This window comes from Paramormyrops kingsleyae, chromosome 5, assembly GCF_048594095.1.
Source record: "Paramormyrops kingsleyae isolate MSU_618 chromosome 5, PKINGS_0.4, whole genome shotgun sequence".
Taxonomy (NCBI): domain Eukaryota; kingdom Metazoa; phylum Chordata; class Actinopteri; order Osteoglossiformes; family Mormyridae; genus Paramormyrops; species Paramormyrops kingsleyae.
This window is the reverse complement of record NC_132801.1, coordinates 28,615,852-28,636,807: the sequence shown is the minus strand read 5'-3', so window position 1 is coordinate 28,636,807 and position 20,956 is coordinate 28,615,852. Positions and strand designations below refer to the sequence as shown.

At 47.2% G+C, this 20,956-nt stretch overlaps 1 protein-coding gene across 2 annotated transcripts in view; it reads left to right on the top strand.

Moving 5' to 3' along the window:
• caskin1 (CASK interacting protein 1) overlaps nucleotides 1-20,956 on the top strand; it is a 92,958-nt gene that overhangs the window by 47,190 nt on the left and 24,812 nt on the right. For both annotated transcript variants that reach the window (XM_023815054.2, XM_023815053.2), the window contains exons 2-6: nucleotides 3,107-3,158; nucleotides 15,367-15,464; nucleotides 16,065-16,210; nucleotides 17,308-17,403; nucleotides 18,082-18,212. In XM_023815054.2, coding sequence (XP_023670822.2) covers nucleotides 3,107-3,158; nucleotides 15,367-15,464; nucleotides 16,065-16,210; nucleotides 17,308-17,403; nucleotides 18,082-18,212 — 523 coding nt within the window. The remainder of the gene's footprint in view (nucleotides 1-3,106; nucleotides 3,159-15,366; nucleotides 15,465-16,064; nucleotides 16,211-17,307; nucleotides 17,404-18,081; nucleotides 18,213-20,956) is intronic.

The window sequence follows — 20,956 nt, the reverse complement described above, 5'->3', positions numbered from 1 at the left end:
ATTGAAAATCTCATGCCAGCCAGCTGACCAAAGTTGGCAACACTGCAAGTGGCTCGGAGGTTAGCTGGTAATTGGTATCGGTGATATTAGACACTAATGTATTTGTATTGGTCAAAATTTCCACATTGATTCAACACTTGTTGGCATAGTAAAGTGGCAAATCACGAAGTGCATCTTTTATGTTTGTTTTTTTCTGTATAGTTCAGTATTTTGCCTATTTGACAACTTACACAGGCTTGTTCTCCCTGTTTAATAATAAAAATTTAAATGAATGTACTGAGATTCTACTTATTTGTATTCAGTTAATAGTGTGTGATGAAGTTCTCATAGTCATATTTGTGAAATGTTTTCCATGAAATTAAGAAAGGTTTGAATTTGGGTTATCAAAATAATCAAATAATCGCTTAATCGAATTGAATCGTTGTCAAAATGAAAGATTCCCTACCCTAAATAATCGTAGTGTGGCCAGCGATTTACACCCTTAGTAAACACTCATGCTTAAACCCATTTTCTCAAAAGCTACCTGTAAGAGAGTAAGTCTTGGCCTTTCATAAAGTTTTACGGTACTGGAGCGGGAGGCGTAAGTTCTCTTATAAGTCATCCTTTTCCCTGTCGTGTCTGGAGGAATACAGCTTTCCTGGCGTGATTTAGAGCCAAACACCAGGAAAGCGACTGCGGGGAGAGGGGCCCGTCAGTCCGTTACAGCTCCGCAGGGCCTTGCTGTCGGGAGTCTTTGCCGCTACTCCGCACCGGCCCCCCCACCCTGCTTCCTCTGGGAAGCGAGGCTGCCCGCATGCCGACCTTTGAATGAGCCCGTTGTTCAGTGCCGGTGTGAAATAAAATAACGGCACAGGGATGATGGCGGGTGGGGGGTTCTGCTGGCAGCCTGTGATCACAGTAGCATCGCACTCACCCTAGCGACAGATACCACGGCCCCGACTCGGGTCAGGGGAGGCGGCCCGACTGGCTGCGGTCTCATTCCCCGTCCAGTTGTTGTTTACGCAGCGTGTCTGAACTGACAGCTACCTTTAACCCTTCCGAGTCCCCCTTCCCCCTAGTTCTCTCACTAGCACCCCCTGGTGTTCCCCTCACCGAAGACCACCCTGAGTCTGGATTGGGGCAGCTTGCAATGACTGTAACACTCCCAGTGTCACACAATGACTGTATCACTCCCAGTGTCACTCAATGACTGCAACACTCCCAGTGCCACACAATGACTGTATCACTCCCAGTGCCACTCAATGACTGCAACACTCCCAGTGCCACAAAATGACTGTATCACTCCCAGTGTCACTCAATGACTGCGACACTTCCAGTGTCACACAATGACTGCGACACTCCCAGCGTCACACAATGACTGCGACACTCCCAGTGTCACACAATGACTGTATCACTCCCAGTGTCACACAATGACTGTATCACTCCCAGTGTCACACAATGACTGTGACACTCCCAGTGTCACACAATGACTGCGACACTCCCAGTGTCACACAATGACTGCGACACTCCCAGTGTCACACAATGACTGCGACACTCCCAGTGTCACACAATGACTGCGACACTCCCAGTGTCACACAATGACTGTATCACTCCCAGTGTCACACAATGACTGCGACACTCCCAGTGTCACACAATGACTGTAACACTCCCAGTGTCACTCAATGACTGCAACACTCCCAGTGTCACACAATGACTGTATCACTCCCAGTGTCACTCAATGACTGCAACACTCCCAGTGCCACACAATGACTGTATCACTCCCAGTGCCACTCAATGACTGCAACACTCCCAGTGCCACAAAATGACTGTATCACTCCCAGTGTCACTCAATGACTGCGACACTTCCAGTGTCACACAATGACTGCGACACTCCCAGTGTCACACAATGACTGCGACACTCCCAGTGTCACACAATGACTGTATCACTCCCAGTGTCACACAATGACTGTGACACTCCCAGTGTCACACAATGACTGTATCACTCCCAGTGTCACACAATGACTGCGACACTCCCAGTGTCACACAATGACTGTATCACTCCCAGTGTCACACAATGACTGTGACACTCCCAGTGTCACACAATGACTGCGACACTCCCAGTGTCACACAATGACTGTATCACTCCCAGTGTCACACAATGACTGCGACACTCCCAGTGTCACACAATGACTGTATCACTCCCAGTGTCACACAATGACTGTATCACTCCCAGTGTCACACAATGACTGCGACACTCCCAGTGTCACACAATGACTGTATCACTCCCAGTGTCACACAATGACTGCGACACTCCCAGTGTCACACAATGACTGTATCACTCCCAGTGTCACACAATGACTGCGACACTCCCAGTGTCACACAATGACTGTATTACTCCCAGTGTCACACAATGACTGTGACACTCCCAGTTTCACACAATGACTGTATCACTCCCAGTGTCACACAATGACTGCGACACTCCAGATGTCATTCCAGGCTGAGCCAGTGCTGTTTAAGGCTTTTTTGGTGTTTATGGGTAGAGGCTTGTATTTGCCTCCTGCTCGCCTGTGCTTACACACACGCACACACACAAACAAACGCGTACACACACACGCACACACACAAACAAACGCGTACACACACGCACACACAAACAAACGCGTACACACACACGCACACACACAAACAAACGCGTACACGCACACGCACAAACAAACGCGTACACACACACACACAAACAAACGCGTACACACACACACACAAACAAACGCGTACACACACACGCACACGCACAAACAAACACGTACACACACACGCACACACACAAACAAACGCGTACACACACACGCACACGCACAAACAAACGCGTACACACACACGACAGCTCAGCTGCTGAGTCTTGCCACCGGCTCTCCGCTTAAAATGCAAGCTGTGTCACACAGAGGAAACACGCTTTGAATTCAGCGAGCTGCTTCGGAAGAGCGTCCGTTCTCCTCTTGTGTCTCACATCGCCATGGCTGCAGATAATGTTTATTTTGTTTTATTTTACGTCCCGTTGCAGCACAAACAACTTACAACCTCCCCCTCTCTCTCTCTCTCTGTCTCTCTCTCTGTCTGCCTCATCCAGAGCTGCTGAGTTCTGCCAAGAGGGTGAACGTTAACTTTCAGGACACAGATGGGTGAGTGAGAGGCACCCCACCCCCCACCGTGAAGAAGGCCACTGGCTCCACGGGTTATTAAACTGCGTGCAGCATGCTCTCCATCGGGTGTGGACCCCCCCAACAGGCTCCTGCCAGACCTGCGTGTCCCGGAGCATGTCTGTGTGTCTGGGTGTCTGTGGGTGGCTGTTTATTGTCAGTTCACGTTGGCACTTAAATGTGTGTGTGTGTGTGTGTGTGTGTGTGTATATATATTAGGTTTATGTTACATTGCGGGGACCAAATGTCCCCTACAATGTGATAAAAACCTGTGATTTTGACATTGCGGGGACCATTTTTCTCCACAAAGATCTGTGAATACAATCAAAAACCTAAAAAATATTTTGTTTGGTTACTTATGGTTAGGGTTGGGTAGGGGTTAAGGTCATGTTTGGATTAGAGTTTTTCCTATAGAACTGAATGGAGAGTCCCCACAAAGATATAATTACAAACGTGTGTGTGTGTGTGTGTGTGTGTGTGTGTGTGTGTGTGTGTGAGAGAGAGAGAGAGAGAGAGATGGTCCCTGTGGCTGATTGCAAGCAGCTTAGACTTCAGCTCTAAATTGATGCTGCTCGGTCCCTTCTTGCCTCGGGTTGCAGTCATTAATTCAAAAGACAATCCCAATTAAACATATCCAGAAAGATCGGCTTGCTTTGGCATCACTGTGTGCCTGGCACTGATTGGTCCCCTCGTTTGGAAATGACCTGATGGCTGTATGGATTCAGTCAGACCTTGGATTTTCGGCGTTATCACCAGGGACCGTGAGGTCACCTGACATCCAATTACCAGCACATTCCAGCAGCATCCCCAAGGGGAGAGCAGAGGCTGAGCTCCCCGATTTATGGGGCTTCTGTCTTGTGATATACGTTCACAGGAATGGCTGTTATCCACGTGACACAGAGGTGGAAAGGTGAGGGTGAACTGTGTTCCCTCTGGGGGGCAGCAGTGGGGATTGGGGGGGGGATGCGGTCAGGCTGGGGGCAGGGGTGAGGCTGGGCAGGGGGGAAAAGATTTACGCTGACCTTGCCTCCCCCATATGAATGCACGTCTGTAAATGACTGCCTGACATTTCTATTGGCTAAAGGCGACCGGATCGCAGATGTGTAATTTCACTGTACTGTCCCTAAGCCGCGGTCCCATGACCCGTGAGTGTGGCATGGCAGAGGCTGCAGTGACTGCCCCCCAGCTCCCGCCCCCGGGCCCTTATCTCCTATCGGACGGCTGCCTTCTGTCCCAGCATGTTATCAGGCGAATTAATTGCTGGGGACAGCAAATTGCAGAGAGGAGAGACAGAAAAGCTTGGGCCACCTTCATCCAGCAGCTGGGCAGATAAGGGTGATGCGTGGCGGGCCAGGGGGTAATGACCATGCGGGGTAGTGATGGCCCTCCTCGTGTCACGTGACACAGGCCTGCGAAAAGCTCTGCCTGAATTAACATGGGTGCTGTATTAGTGCAGGCTCTGTATTCGTGCCGGCTCTGCATTAGCGGTGACTCTGCATTAGCGCAGGCTCTGTATAACCGCAGGCTCTGTATTAGCCAAGGCTCTGCATTAAGGTAGGCTCTGCATCAGCACAGGCTCTGCACTAGCTGTGACTCTGCATTAGCGCAGGCTCTGTATAACCGCAGGTTCTGTATTAGCCAAGGCTCTGCATTAAGGTAGGCTCTGCATCAGCACAGTCTCTGCACTAGCTGTGACTCTGCATTAGCTGCGGGTCTGCATTAGCGCAGGCTCTGCATTAGCCGTAAATCTGCATTAGCGGCGGCACTGCATCAGTGCAGGTTCAGCATTAGCTGCAACTTTGCATTAGCGCAGGCTCTGCATTAACAGTGGCTCTGCATAAGCGCAGGCCCTGCATTAACGGTGGCTCTGCATTAGCACAGGCCCTGCATTAACGGTGGCTCTGCATAAGCGCAGGCCCTGCATTAACGGTGGCTCTGCATTAGCGCAGGCCCTGCATTAAGGGTGGCTCTGCATTAGCGTAGGCCCTGCATTAACGGTGGCTCTGCATTAGCGCAGGCCCTGCATTAACGGTGGCCCTGCATAAGCGCAGGCCCTGCATTAACGGTGGCTCTGCATTAGCACAGGCCCTGCATTAACGGTGGCTCTGCATTAGCACAGGCCCTGCATTAACGGTGGCTCTGCATTAGCGCAGGCCCTGCATTAACGATGGCTCTGCATTAGCACAGGCCCTGCATTAACGGTGGCTCTGCATTAGCACAGGCCCTGCATTAACGGTGGCCCTGCATAAGCGCAGGCCCTGCATTAACGGTGGCTCTGCATTAGCGCAGGCCCTGCATTAACGATGGCTCTGCATTAGCACAGGCCCTGCATTAACGGTGGCTCTGCATTAGCACAGGTCCTGCATTAACGGTGGCTCTGCATTAGCGGCGACCTTTCCTTGCCTGCCCCACCTGTGTTTGGCTGCGCTGCTTTGGGAGCTCGGCATTTTCTTTCAGGTCCCTTCTGTAACGTGGGGGGAGGGGCAACAGAGAGTTTAGAGCCTCTTATTGGCAAGGCGGCTATGTTCTCTCATGACTAGACACTGCCTGTGTTCTGGGCTTGCTGTTGAGGGGTGGGTCGATCCTCAAGATCCATCCTCTGGTGGTCAAACCAGCCCGTTGAATGTGACTGCACTCTTCACAAAAATGAAGCATCCTGCAGAATACTGCTCGCCCACCACCCCAAGCCTCTACAGGGAGCAATTACCCTGTCCTGACAACAAAAACACCTTCCATAACGACGACATGGTGCCAGCGTGACAGGACTACAGGGCCATTCATCGGGCTGGCTGAGCAGGACGCAGTGCTACATGAATGTTAATTGGGGCGGCCATCAAGCGCTCAGTGCATTTTCACATCCCCTCCATTGTTTAGGGGGGCGATATTGTCATTAATCATTGCTGACTTACAGTAATAAATTCTCTTTACAAGTGCGGAGATCATCTAAAGGTCATCTTCTGCGTGGTATAAACCTGAACCTCTGGGTGACTGATCAAAGGTGCTGGACAGGGTGCAAATTGCACCATCGTCTGTGTACAGAGAAACCGATTTATTAAGGTGTATTGAAACAAATGAACTTGTTCTGCAGTGAATAGTCATCCATAACACTCATTTAGAGACATTTATCTTGTAGCCATTGAAGGAAATGGCACACCTGTCCTTTATTTGCCCTGGGATGGAGTTTCCTCATCCCTTGCTGCGGCCCTGCACTCGGCTGTGCTCCGTGATTGGACGTCTCCTTGGAAGACAGCCTGCATTGATCAGCCAGTGAGTCATCGACGTCCTGGAGGTTTCTCTGGCACGGTCACGGTGCTTCGGAAGGAGCTGGCTGCCTCCCTGCCAGGTCTCTCCCACACCATGTCCTGAGGGTAGGCGAGAATGTTGTCTCTGCGCTGGTGTCTGGGTGGGCTGCACTCTTGGACGAGAAAAGCTTCCGGAATCATTAAAAGTTCCACAATGACTTTCTCAACGGGGGGTATCAGCAGGCATTAAAGACAGCCATGGACATTTTGCAATCTTCATCTGCTCATTGGGAAGGACGTCAGTGAGATGACTGTAAATGAGCATATATCGATATTCAAACATACATTCATCCATCCATTCATCCATCCGTCCTCTAACCACTTACCCTATTCAGGGTTAGGGAGGCCTGAAAGCTGTCGCAGACAGCACAGGCCACAGAGCACAGGCCACAGAGCACAGGGCATAGAGCACAGGCCACAGAGTAGAGGGCAGAGAGTACAGAGCACAGGCCACAGAGCACAGGGCAGAGAGTACAGAGCACAGGGCACAAAGCACAGGGTGTGGGTCACCCTGGATAGGATGCCAGTCCATATCAACGTCAAAGGAAATACTCTGAGATAAAAGACAGGGTTAATGGGTTTCCACAGAGTCAGTGCGCAGTCTCTCCATTACGGCAGTTAGGGCACTCAGCACCATCGGTGGTGGTTCATTGGGAGTGATCTTCTGCGTGATGTCATCACCTCGCCATACGTGTCACTTAGGGAGTGAATGTTTTTAGAACAATATTCTGTGTGCGCTTTTCCGGCTGACACAAATCCACTAATTAAAACCAGAAAAGAATGTTTTATTTTTAATGTCCACATCTTAAATAAAAATAGCAGTGGGTGTTAAAACCTCTCTCTCTTTTGGGCTGTGCATTTCGTGATATGCAGTGCAGATGTTCGCAGTCTGAATGGGCTTCATGCTCGTAACATTTAATCGCTGCCCATCACAATGAGTTCATCTTCTCCACAGATACGCCGAGGGCAAATACCAAGTGTAGGAATCGCTCTGACGTGGTTTGATTCCGTGTGTAAATATTAATGCTGTCTGTTTGGGCTTATGAGATTCTGTGATGTATGAAGCCAATTATCACACGTTAACGGTGTGAATATTTGGAACGTACTTGGTGTTGATTGATGATCACTCCGAAAATGTTTAACTTTTCGAGTAGATAAAACGGATTTTTTTTTCTCCAATTGATCCTAAAAAGACCAGATGAAAGACCAAGTATGGCGTAGTCTAATTTGCGAGGTTTCGAAATGCCCAGCAATACATGGGCTCTCTGGAAGAGGGCGAGTCCAGGGTTGTTTATCAAAGGTGGCTTTTGCGACAACATGTTGAACGCGCCTCTTGTTTTCCGACCGTTGACAAAAATAACCCTGATGATAAAAAAGCGCTTCCCACATACTGATAATTTATGCCAATTTATTGGATTGTGCTCCATTTACAAATGTGTCACTTCGTAGCCCATCATGCACCAATCACAGCTGGGATGGTATTATAAACATGCTGAAAGTGATGTGTTATTGGTCTCTTTTAGCTTAAATGATGCACCCGTCACAGCCAGGATATTATTATAAACGTGCAGTGAGCAGTGTGTTATTGGTCTATTTTGGCCTAAGATCACAATCACAGCTGGGATGCCATCGTAGACATGCTGTGAGAGGTGTCATTGATCCCTGACAGCCCTCATTGAGACACTGATATGAAAATGGCTGTAGTGCGATAACAGTAACGCTGTCTAAGCTGGCCATCCAAGCCCCTGAGATTGTGATGTTCACGATGGATACTGCGCCGTGGGTGTGTGACCTGCGGGGAAGACGGGCCAGTGCACACCGGTCCGTATGGTCGTGTTAATGCGGGTCAGCTGTCCGCCTCGCTGTCGTTTCACAACCCCTCATTTCATTTCCTGGCTTATGCCCCGGTATGTCTAACAGGAACCGAGGGGCTGTAATGTGTTTGTTTCTTTGATGGATGCGGGCTTTTTTTTTTCCCCAGCTGGATTTCAGACTTTTGGATGGACCTCAGGCCAGGGGTCAAGGCATCGGTCACTCCCAAGGACGGGGATAGCTGATTGTGATTGTCTGTTAAGGCAGCCATGGAAGGGTCTGGTCAGCCAATCAAAATTCTTCACACAAGCAGATGCGAAATGGCCTGTCCAATCAAATTTGCTTTATTATAGTGACTGTGAATGTGCAAGACTAACTAAGGAAATATGTTTCCCTAGTGGAGGTCCAGAGAATCATAAGATATGAAATCGATTCATGATTTACATCCTGGTTAATGTAAGCCATCTGCACTGCTGTTTGGAGATTCCTTCAGCGTATTGGAGAACCAAATAGCTAATACCCAAATCCCAGACATGCGTGAGAATCACTCAGGGTGACAATGGTGGGTTTGCAGTACACCTCCATGAATCCTGCACAGCATGTACATCATGCAGACTGATTGTCACGGCAACAGTCCAGGATACATTAACGCTAACGCTGTTAGCGGCTTGAGGCCGAATCGTCAATGTGCTTCAACACATTTATCAGTAAAGGTGCCGGGAAAACATGGAGAACAAATAATAAGATGAGTTTCTCTATGACAAACTTACAGCTGTTGAACTCAAAGAGTATATGTACTATGTATATGTACTATGACAATAAATATATTCAATTCTATGTATAAGCATGTGTGTGTTTGGGCTGTATTTATGGCTGTATTTATGACATCGTGGGAATAAATGTCGCAAAGCATAAATTCAAGCTAATAATGGGCTGTATATTACATCTTTAAAGATAAATGATTGAACTTTTCATATTAAAAATATATGAAGCATTGCCAGAAGTGCTGAGTGCCTCAGAGAGTGTCGCAGTGCGTGGGGGTGCCCGGGGGCTGGGTGCCGTCCGTGGGCTACGGCTCCGATTAAGGTGCTTAGTGAGGCCTATGTGGTTTGTCGCCTTTGACAGGGAGTCCTTTAGCATGGCTAACCGGGCAAAGTGACCACAGCTTCACTGACCTGTCTGTCGTCCGGCAGTCGCCGATGGCATTGCTGGGAATCGCTGGCCGGCTCTCAGATGAAGGCGCAGAGCAGGTCTGCTTGAGCAGCCGGGTGGGCCGGTACCATCGCGGCCGTTATGGGGATTCACCAGGACCACTGAGGATCTGCCGTTGGCTAAACAGCTTTGGTGGGGGAGGGGGCAGGTTTTTTCAAGATAAAATGGTGACAGTTTATTAAGCAATAAACCAAGCGATATATTACAAGGTGAAAGTGCTGTTTTAGCTATAATTTGATGTGTTCTTTGCGATGTGAAAATATATGCTGCATATTATTAAAAAGGAGGAGGTGTGTATTGGGTTTTAAATACACGTGTGGGATTCGGCGCTGTATGAACGTTTTCATTAACATTTTAAGGGTAATGAGTTAATCCCTGCATGCTATTAATTCTAATCACGTTCATTGTCATTTTTGTGCATGCCAGGTTTCTGTGGATGCCTTCATGTATTACCAGTGGAAAATTCATATTCCACTCAGCAGAATTGCAGACGGGCGTTTCTTGTATGAAAATACTTCTGCTAAATAATACATTACAAGTGAGCTTTGTTTATTTGCGCACATTACTTATTGATTTGTCAATAGCAGGAAATTGTTGCTTGAAGTTGGGGGGGGGGGTCCCTTCTCTCCCCTTTCTCCTGTTGTAGAATCTCCCAAGCATTGCTAATTTCAATAATAATTACGACAGAGGAATCTGAGGTCGTAAACAGCAGTGAAGTCGTTTCTGTCCACGGAGAGGCCCGGGCAGCGGGGGGAGGGGGGTGGTGAGTCCATTATTAATGCAAGTGGGTCAGTGTTGTGTGTGTGAAGAGGAGGTGTGCGGGGCTGGGGTGAGGTGCACAAGCTGCACCTCTGCAGGTTTGGCGGGATACTCCGCCTTTCCACAATCACCCCTCTGCAGGCCCCCGGATGCGGGGCAGGGTGGGGGGCACCGTAAATAGTGCACGCCTGCCAAATTTCGGGGCCACATCCAGAGCACCCCCCCCCCAACATCCCAGTACCGGGCAGATATCAGACTTCACCATTGGCATGGCTCACCACACTGCCCCCGCAAACGAACAAAGGAAATGACACGATAAGACAGTGTACCACCAAATGAAACAGGCCGTGTCACCCTGCTAAAATGATGCTTTCACAACACAGTGAAATTTTACCCCTTTGAAGACCTTTAACATAGATAATAGTGTTGTTAGATTTAGGTTTATGTATATATACAAAAGGATGTCGCAATTGTTTACCATCATGCACCCTGGAAATGAGTAATTTGCTGGAAGGCGTCTCATATGAAAGCCTGTTTGTTAATATTAAGCTTGTGTTTATTTTGCTGGCCATGTAATGCACGTTTTCATGAATACATTTCTGAGCTCACAACTGGAACTTCCAAATATGCTGCACATCAAATGGCTTCTCAAAACAAACGGCCCCATTTTGTTTGACGTTTTACTTACTTAAAAGGGAATAATTATCTCTGTATCTCAGCACATAAAGGCCTATGTTAGTGTCAAGTATTTATGTAATTGTCATTTTTCTCTCTTATGTTCTTGCTGATAATTTAGATACTATGCGTCTGAACTCATGGGCGTTGGTTTTAATTGCGACATTAGTAGGGACCATGTCTGTACCGTCCATTCTCAAATGTACATCCCTGTCTGAACTTAGATTCTGTTATACTAGCAAAGATTTTCTTTACATACAAACAGCCACAAAGATCAATGATCTAAATTTATACTGCAGTCTAGCTGGTAGTATGCACTGCTCCGAGTAGTAACCCACATAGCCAGTAAAAAGCCACGTGGGTGTATATTTAGTTTGCAAGAATTTAGAGGTACTGGTTTATTCTTCCTCTGGGTATATTTTGAATGGTGGACCATCGCTGCTGAGAGAGCTGAATGAGCTTCCCGCTCTTCTGGGACACATTCAGAATGGACCACCTGACCTGTGACCTCCTCGTTCATGCTGAAATCTCTCCAGCAGTTCTAACAAAGCCTCGCTCTGTTTTTAGGTCGGCCATCTTGCTAGCTGTGCGAGGACTGCTTGAAGGAATGGGGCATTGGATTACCACATTCTCAGTCTTTATTGCAAAGTAAAGCGATCAATTCTAGATCACTCAACTATTTTACTTTTACTTGCCTATTTATCAAAGTTGTCGGTCTGAACTCAGGCGATCAGCTTTTACTGCCTTTGTGCAAAGGCAACCTGCTTTTATGAAGCAGTATTTAAAGACCCACAAATCTTTCTGGTCCTGTATGAGCTCCATTCCGTGTAACATCTCCTCGACTCCACACCCCTCCCTGTTTACGATGTCCGGGGCCCAACGACCTGCCTGAACGGCTGGTTACATTGCCCCTCCCTCAGGCCCAATCAGGTGTTGCTGCTGGGTCCAAAAGCCTGTCCTTAAACGGCTTTGAGATCAGCCCACATCAATCACTGAGGATAGCCTGTCTGCTTGTTTTGGGCCTGCAGAATAATTTATACATTTATATTGCATTGCTGTAGCAGCCCTTTGCTGCGTCGAGTCTGCGTAAATGACACATATATCTTAAAGAGATAGGAATTGGGGCAAAATGGTTTTATGCAAGTTTCTGAGTAGTTTGCACATTTAAAATTTATATTAATATAGATGAGAGACCTGATTCGCCATATTGGCCGTCTCTCGCTCTATAAAAAGGAAAACTATCAAATAAGTGTAACGGCAAGCCGTAAATATAGTGGGTTTAAATGCTTCTATTTGAAATGAGTTTTTATTCTATTAGCCTGAGTGTGGATATGTTCTTTTATCATCTGTCATGCTGGAAATGAAAGCAATCCACCGTCTTGCCACCACTGTAGTGGGAGAGTCTTTTATCAGCGTGTCACAATCCAGCGAGGAGTAATTATGTTTCGCCTTTTCCCGAGCAATCATTTACGTCTGCAGCAGAATAATAGAGACTCTGATGGTGTTTGGGGAATGCCTCGTGTTTCGCACAGAAAGTCCTTTGGATTTCCCTTCGGTCGTGAAAACGTATCCAGGGCCGCGAGCGATCTGAAAATCGTGTGTGATAACAAGAGAACTAAGAAAAAGTGAAAGAATACCAGAAACCATTTGAGCAAGTTTTTTCTTATGCCAGAACCGCAGATTAGGAAGCAGACAGGGTATTGTGCTGGTGATGTAATACCTTGAGGGTCAGGTGACACAGTTTTCAAAGGCAACGTCAACAGAGCAAGTTAGAAACACAGGAGGCCAGTGGAGCAAGGTTTTGGTGTGAGCTGACCACTTTGGGCTGTACCAGTTACATGTTGCACCTGAATAAAATTCTAACACTTTTATACTTTTTTTCTGTTTAATCACTCTTCAGCCTCATCATGAACAGCACAACATACACTCACTGGCCGCTTTAGTAGGTACATCTGTTCAGCAGCTCGTTGAAGCAAATATCAAATCAGCCAATCATATGTCAGCAGCCTAATGTATAAAATCATGCAGATTCAGGTCAGGAGCTTCAGATAATGTTCACATCAAATACCAGAATGGGGATGAAATGTGATTTAAGTCACTTTGAACGTGGCATGGTTCTTGGTGCCAGGCAGACTGGTAGAGTATTTCAAAAACATGAAAGCATGGATCCATCCTACCAACAATTCAGGCTGCTGGTGGTGTAATGGTGTGGGGGATATTTTCTCTGCACAATTTGGGCCCCTTAGTGCCAGTTAAAATGCCACAGCCTACCTGAGTGTTGTTGCTGACCCTGTCCATGTTTTCTGACCACAGTGTACCCAGCTTCTAATGGCTACTTCCAGCAGGATAACACGCGATGTCACAAAGCTCATATCATCTCAGACTGGTTTTTTAAACATGACAATGAGTTCTCTGCATCAAAATGCCCCCCATATTCACCAGATCGCAATCTAATAAATCACCTCTGGGATGTGGTGGAACATATTTGCATCGTGAAGGTGTAGCTCGACAAGGCAGCAGCAACTGTGCAATTCTATCATGTCAACATGGACCAAAGTATCTGAGGAACATTTCAAGCACTTTGTTGGATCTATGCCACAAAGAATTAAGGCAGTTCTGAAGGCAAAAAGGGGATCCTACCCGGTACTAGCGAGGTGTACCTAATAAAGTGACCAGTGAGTGTAGACAGTACCTTTTGCGTAACATTATACTTACCTAAAAAGGAATGAATATGTTGTATAATTAATTGACTGCTGTGAAGTAATTCTAATAATTTCCCCTTGTATGTTCTTGCTGGGAATTTCGACCCTGAAGTTAGATCCCGTTACACCAACAAAAGCTTTCTTTCAGCACGAATAAGCACCCTGTTATGCAACCCGTGTATCACTGTGTTTTATTGCAAGACTTCCACGTTCCTTTTTGATGAATTATCCAGCAGTATAATATGCAGCCATCCTCCGAGATTATTCTGAGGGGCCCGGGCAGAGAGCTGGCATGGAGCTCCACTCAAGATGCTCTTCATCCTGTCTCAAGTCTCCATCTTCTCACTCCCCCAACAATGACAAGTCAGGGTGTCCATCTTAACCTCATCAGCACCTACTTTAAGGAAGCCGCCACTCAAAATGCACTTTACCTCTTCCATTCCCTGAGGAAAATCTGAGCTTTTAATACTGAGACTATATTTTCCATCCAGTTTTTCCATTCTGGTCTCACTTCTAACGTTATAGATTCATGTCGTTCATAGTTACATAACAGATCTGACAGATCTGTTATTGTTTTTTCTGTGCTCTATATAAATGTGGGAAATTGTGTTGTGTCCGTCACTCGCTCCATCACTGCCGCTTCATAACAGCCCCGACAAATCTGTGTGGAGCAGAGGACCTGCTGCTTAAATATTCCGTGCAGATTACGATCCAGATGTTAATTAGTGAGTGTGCGACTCTGTCCATTAACTAGTGAAATTTAAATCATCACTTGATAATTGTTATTATCCTGGAGTTTAAAAAAACTTCAGGCATTTGGAAATTCAGGCATTTTTATTTCTTTGTTTAGCTGTTTCTTTTGGCTGAGGCGATGAGAAGGCTGTCAGTCGGATTCGTTTTTTTCCACACTGCAATGGCAGCGAAGTCTATAGTCACTTTAGAAAGGTAGTAGAATAGAAATATCTTTTAGACAGGAGCATAAATGGTGGGAAAAGGCAGCAATGGTGAGGCTGTGGGAATGCAGACATCGGGCTTCCAGCAGAAAGACGCTTTTCCCCAACAATGGTGATAATGCTCTATTCAAGTCCCTGACCTCAGCAGCCAGATGCATATGTTAATGAGCGTCGTACATTTTCCATTCCCAGTAGAGGTGTGTGGCGAGGAGGCTTAACTATGGCAGAGCGCTCCGATTGTTTGGCCGTAGCAGAAGCGCCATCGGAGAGAGCTGGCCGATAACACGGATGCTCGGGGCAGCGCCATCAATAATGCGAAAAATATGCTTGGCTGCTGGAACGGTGCGCCGTCCGTCTGCTGTTTTGGTAGCTGTTGTATGTTTTATTTATATGTGGTCTTCTGTAGGCTACATGGTTGCTCTTTAATTTGTTTTTTTTTTCATGTTACGGGGCATAGAGAATTATTAATAGAAGGACACGGCGCAAACTGGCATCGCCGCTGCTCACTAACCGTGTCGTGACCCTGCGTGGAGCGTGCGTTTCGAGTCTCTGCTTAGCCTGTCAATCAGGAGGTGTCAGCCATCATGCAGATTAGTGCTTAAGGCCCCTGGCACACGAATGGAGGATTACCCCCCCCCCCCCCCCTCCCTTGCCGAGGAACAGCTGAGCCGTGGGACATGGCAAGGCTCTCGCAATACCGCCGCCCGCCACCGGACGTGTGGCAGTAGTGAGGGATAAACAGCAGACTGTGACACTCCACTATCTCCGGCTGCAGGTTCGCTGCCCTCCATCATGCCGCCCTCAATGGCAACATGGAGCTCATCTCCCTGCTGCTGGAGTCCCAGGCCACTGTGGACCTCAAGGACCAGAAAGGTGACCGTGACTGTCCTTCATCTACCACAGGGGTTTTCAACCTGGGTAACCCCCCCTCCAAAAAGCCAAAAGTCCCCTGCCATGAATGAAAGTGGCTAAGAGCTAAGAATATTCTAGAATATCTTTGGCTCTTTATGAAAGGGGAGGGCTGTCCCTTAAATATTTTCCATATTGCATGAATCAGATGATAAAGGCGTCTTTCAGACACTACGGACCCCTAGGAGTCACGGATTCCACGTTAAAAACCCCTGATCTACCACATTCAGCCCAACAGGACCTTATTTGGCCAGAATGTGGATTATGTGCAGTATATTTATACGTGCTTCAAAAGGTAGCGGGCCAACCATTCTGATAAGAAGTGGAAATTTGAGCTTAGAGCCACGTAAGCGAATCTCCAGTTGGAGCCGTAGGGGCTGAGCGCTTGGGATTGTGGTTCTTTTCAAGTTCCAGCCGGCATCACGCTGTTGGCCGCCTCCGAAAGGGCTTTGAAGCTGAATAGCTTCAGTAGAGTCAGGTTCAGATGCATGAATGGAGATACGACGCACTGAGGACCTTCCATGTGCCCGATTCCTCTCTTCAGACTGCGTGTTTCTCCCGCAGGGATGCGACCGCTCCACTATGCAGCTTGGCAGGGCAAGACGGAGCCCATGAAGATGCTGCTCAAGTCGGGATCCTCGGTCAACGGACAGTCGGACGAGGGCCAGATCCCGCTGCACCTGGCCGCGCAGCATGGCCACTACGACGTAGTGAGTAACAGCGCCCCCTAGGTCCCAAGCCCTGTAGCTTACCCTGTTCACATCTGTCCCTAAGATCAAATGATCCGGTGTTTGAAATTACTGTGTTTTGATTTTGTTAGATCCACATTTTTACATTCCCTCACTACTCAAAATTCAATTCTGCTTGCTATTTTACACATAAACGCAGTGGAATATGTTTTATCGTGGAAAAAAAACGTATATCCTTCAGTTCAAATAAGGTACAAGGCTCCTGGATTAATGTCATCCTCACACCTGCCCAGTGACTGAGTAGCTGCCCTAAACCAATGAGATTCCTGTCTGATGTCACATGACCCCATTTTGGAGCTCTTTGGAGATACAGGGAGTACAAGGCAGGGTCAGGTTTGGAGTAGCAGCACAGCTTGGAGATGAAGCGCATGTCCCTCTTGGCAAAAGCGAGCCGTTCTGATCTGCAGTGTGTCTTATATCCGTTAAGAGTCGGAATCCCGGAATGATCAGAGGTGCCCTGACAAGATTTGGCTCTTTGCAAAGATTCAAGGATTTTGACAAGAAGCAGTATGGGGGTTTTTTTTTGTGTTTTTTTTGCAGTGAGGGGGAACTTCTCAGCACTGCCTTCCACCTGAGGTCATAGTCCATTAAACCGTGAATGCCACGTTTGCATTTTGTTATGTGAATGAGGTCTCTGAAGCTCACAGATGATCAGAATCATCATCTGAGGATCTTCTGTACATCTCCAGGCACAGACCTAAAGAAGCTGCTTACACTAAAGTGAGGGGAGGATGCTGCTTTGCCGGAATCTTCCTAAACCTTAGGGGCTTTTGACGAGCAACAAGAAGAAAATGTCTGCCCCAAGAACACCGTACTGATATCCAGAAATAATGGAAGGCATCTCTACCATGCAACCTTTATTTTTACTCTTATTTGAGCTGTTTGAGAAAAAAACTTTGAGTTGATCGTAACTGAATTAAAACAAAAACAGCTAACAGTGTTAGTCTCGTGTTGACAGAAGGGTGCAGTGGAGGCGTTGGCCTGAGGGGGCATCGTGAGCGCCCCCACGCGTGTCCAAAACGGGGGACACACCCTGACAGCTGTCCTTCCCTTCCCAGTCCGAGATGCTGCTCCAACACCAGTCCAACCCCTGCATTGTGGACAACGCTGGGAAAACCCCGCTGGACCTGGCCTGCGAATTCGGCAGAGTTGGTGTGAGTCTCGCAAAAGTCACCCACGCGCCCCCTCACCCTGTTACCGGGACAGAGACACCGGCCCTCTGATGCATATCTGTGTAGTGCTCCTGGCTGCCACGCGATAATAATTTCCCTCACCACCACAAACTTTCCCTGGGAAACACACCAACTATTTTTGCATGAGAACTTATTTTAGCCATCGGCTGGATTAGAATCTGAATTCCATTATTCGGCTCCATGGGAACTTAAAAATGTAAAAGTTTATGCAATGTACTATAGCCTATGTGGTACATCCTTCCCATGCATTGCCGTAGGATAGTGGTATTTTATTTGGTTCAGGTGAAAGAGTGCCCCCTACTGCCACACCAGAGGAGAGATGGGCCATTGTGTGGGGGGGGGGGATTCACTGCAGCTCCCAAATTAGATTAGTACTTAGAGGACTGATTGGCTGAAGAGTCCTCACACCTGGGTTTGAACAGCTGACCTAAAGGTTACCCCAAAGACCTGCATACACACCGGCCCTTTGAAGATAAGGCTGCCTTCCCATGTTCTAGAGAACTCCAGCCTCCAACTCCAACTCCAACAACACTGCAACTTAGCATCCGTTGTTTGAATAGCGCATCTGGCCACATTATAGATTTGCATTAGCCTACACGCTAACAAGCTGAAGTCGGGGCTGTTGGATGGACCCTGCAGGTGGTCCAGCTCCTGCTCAGCAGCAACATGTGCGCTGCCCTCCTGGAGCCCAAGCCCGGGGACTCCACGGACCCCAACGGGACCAGCGCCCTGCACCTGGCGGCCAAGAACGGCCACATCGACATCATAAGGTAGGGCGTCACTTATTAATATTTATTTTGGGGGCTGAAAAACATTTGGGGGGGGGGGGGGGGGCTAAAGCCCCATAAAATAGGCCTAATGCTTTATATGGTTTTTAATAACTAATTAAATTCGTAGTTAAATATACAATATGAAAAGTTTCATTTCATAATTTTTTTCATTTTAGTGTCTTACTATGTCATTGGAAAACGTTTAACAGCGATTTGTGGGTTTTGGATGTTTGATTGGTGCCTTATTTGGTATTTAAAGAAAAAGGTCAGGCCATCGAATGTTACTGGCTTTTGGATGTATATAACTTTCAAGCATTTAGTATCATATAGAAAATGTAACTTTTATGATGTTTAAAAAATGCTGCAAGTGCCATAAAACACAACTGTCTTTTGGAGAATGTTTTCTCATTTGAAGATGTGAGGAAGAGCGTCGTTTGCAGCATCCAGCCCTAAAACACACATAAGAGGCGTGATTTGATCTGTTCCGGGAACAGACTCAGAAACTGATCCCTGTAGTATCTGGGCTGTTGTCTACAGGGTCAAAGCATTAACTGTCACATACGGAGCAATGGGATTTCAGAGAATTGGGATTTCTAATGTGGGATTTTGGTGAGGAGCTTTTTGTGTGTCCTGAATCATCCCAACAGAGCCGGTTTTGTTACTCAGTCATCACCGCGGCACTGGAAGCCGGCTCGTCACGAGCAAACATCGAAAACAGGTAGCGGAAGGTGACGGCGACATGTTAGGAAGCGACTCCACGCCGTTTACATGAGGGATATGCCAAGTGAATCTGTACTCCGCTGTGATTAGCCAGCCGCCATCTCTCTCCGTAGCTCAGATGATATCGCAGCAATCAGATTTAATTGAGGGAGGGCGAGCAGAGATTGTGACGTGGGGGGGTCTTCATCATGATGACTGTCATGCCGTTCATTCCTGACTTCCATAATGACTGCTCACTATTTCAACAGATAAGGTCAGTGTGGCGCTTTGACTGTGATGTATAGACTCTCCATGAACAAGTGCAGATCATGATCTTTATCCAGGATGTCTATCAGGGAGTCCTTCAAGTACATCCGCCCGGCGTTGTGAAGTCATTGCAACCTCATTGGTGGAGAAAGTTAAGAGTGAAGCCTGCATCTATGGCCATGAATTTCCACACTGAAATAATCTGTATTGTCTGACTTTCAAGTGGCCTCTCCTGCATTTCACCGTATGCCAGTTCTCCCTCGCTTTTGCTGACTCAAAAACACTTTGCGTCTGCAAACTCACCTACACGTCACTTTAGCTGCAGAGAAACTCGTCGTCGCTGAGAGAGTGCCATCATTATCCTGTAATTTTGAGATTAACTGAATTTAGCCTTTTGTTAAAGCAGGAAATCTGTCTATACTTTCCCCACTGGAGACACTTTAGTAGTTGGCTTGTTTACAGAGCTGTGTAAATGAAAGTGATTAAATCATTTCCTTGAATTAAGCACAGCAATAATGACTGTGATGCTTGTAAAAGCCTGTGTTTACCATAATAGCCCCCCTGTTCTAACTCACTGGTAAATGCAGATATTGCCTGTATGTACTGTGATAGCCCCCTATGCTAATTCACTGGTAAATGCAGATATTGCCTGTATTTACTGTGATAGCCCCCTGTGCTCACTCATTGGTACAGTAAATGCAGACAATGCCTGTGTTCACTATAATAGCCCCCTATGCTAACTCACTGGTAAATGCAGATATTGCCTGTATTTACTGATAGCCCCCTGTGCTAACTCATTGGTAAATGCAGACATTGCCTGTGTTTACTGTGATAGCCCCCCTGTTCTAACTCACTGGTAAATGCAGATATTGCCTGTATGTACTGTGATAGCCCCCTATGCTAACTCACTGGTAAATGCAGATATTGCCTGTATTTACTGATAGCCCCCTGTGCTAACTCATTGGTAAATGCAGACATTGCCTGTGTTTACTGTGATAGCCCCCTGTGCTAACTCATTGGTAAATGCAAACAATGCCTGTATTTACTATAATAGCCCTCTGCGCTAACTCATTGGTAAATTCAGAAATACAGACATTTCGTGTTTACTATCACAATTCCCTATGCTAACTCTTTCTGGTTTTACAGTTTCCCACAATGGGGTTGTGAAAGTCAATCTTCCTAAAGGTACCCCTAGAGATGTACCTTTAGGAAGTCATACTGTGTGATCTAAGCTCATATCTCTGTGTGTTTGTGCCTGTGCATGAGCACATTTGCTGGTACCTGGTGATTTACGGCCTTGATTTGCTTTCAGTAGTTATGAGAGTTATTCCGGCTGCGGGGGGGGGAGAGGTTCTGAATTGTGATTGGCCCCTTGTCTACAGGCCTTTTTAGGTGCAGGGAGCGAGAGAGAGCCAGTGGTCAGCCAGAGCTCTTAGCCGGATCCCCTGGGGGGCTATGTAGCATTTTGTTTGCCTTTGTGTCCCACACGTCCTCTTAGATTCCCATACAATTTTCCTTACAGTACCTGCTCCCTTGATGACTGCACTGTCACAGCACGGTGACACTCATCATTAATTGGATCTCGATTCCATCTTGCCGGCCTGTGATAACACAGTCCTGAGTTCTGTCCCGGCAGTAAAAATGAAGGGCATTACCTCCCTCCCCCACAGCCGGGTCCGGACGGCGCCGCTCCTGTGTCTCCTGCAAACAAGGAGCCACCTGCCATTCTGGGCCAGAAGGCCCAGTCGCACTGTTAATTGTGTCATTAATCCATTAGG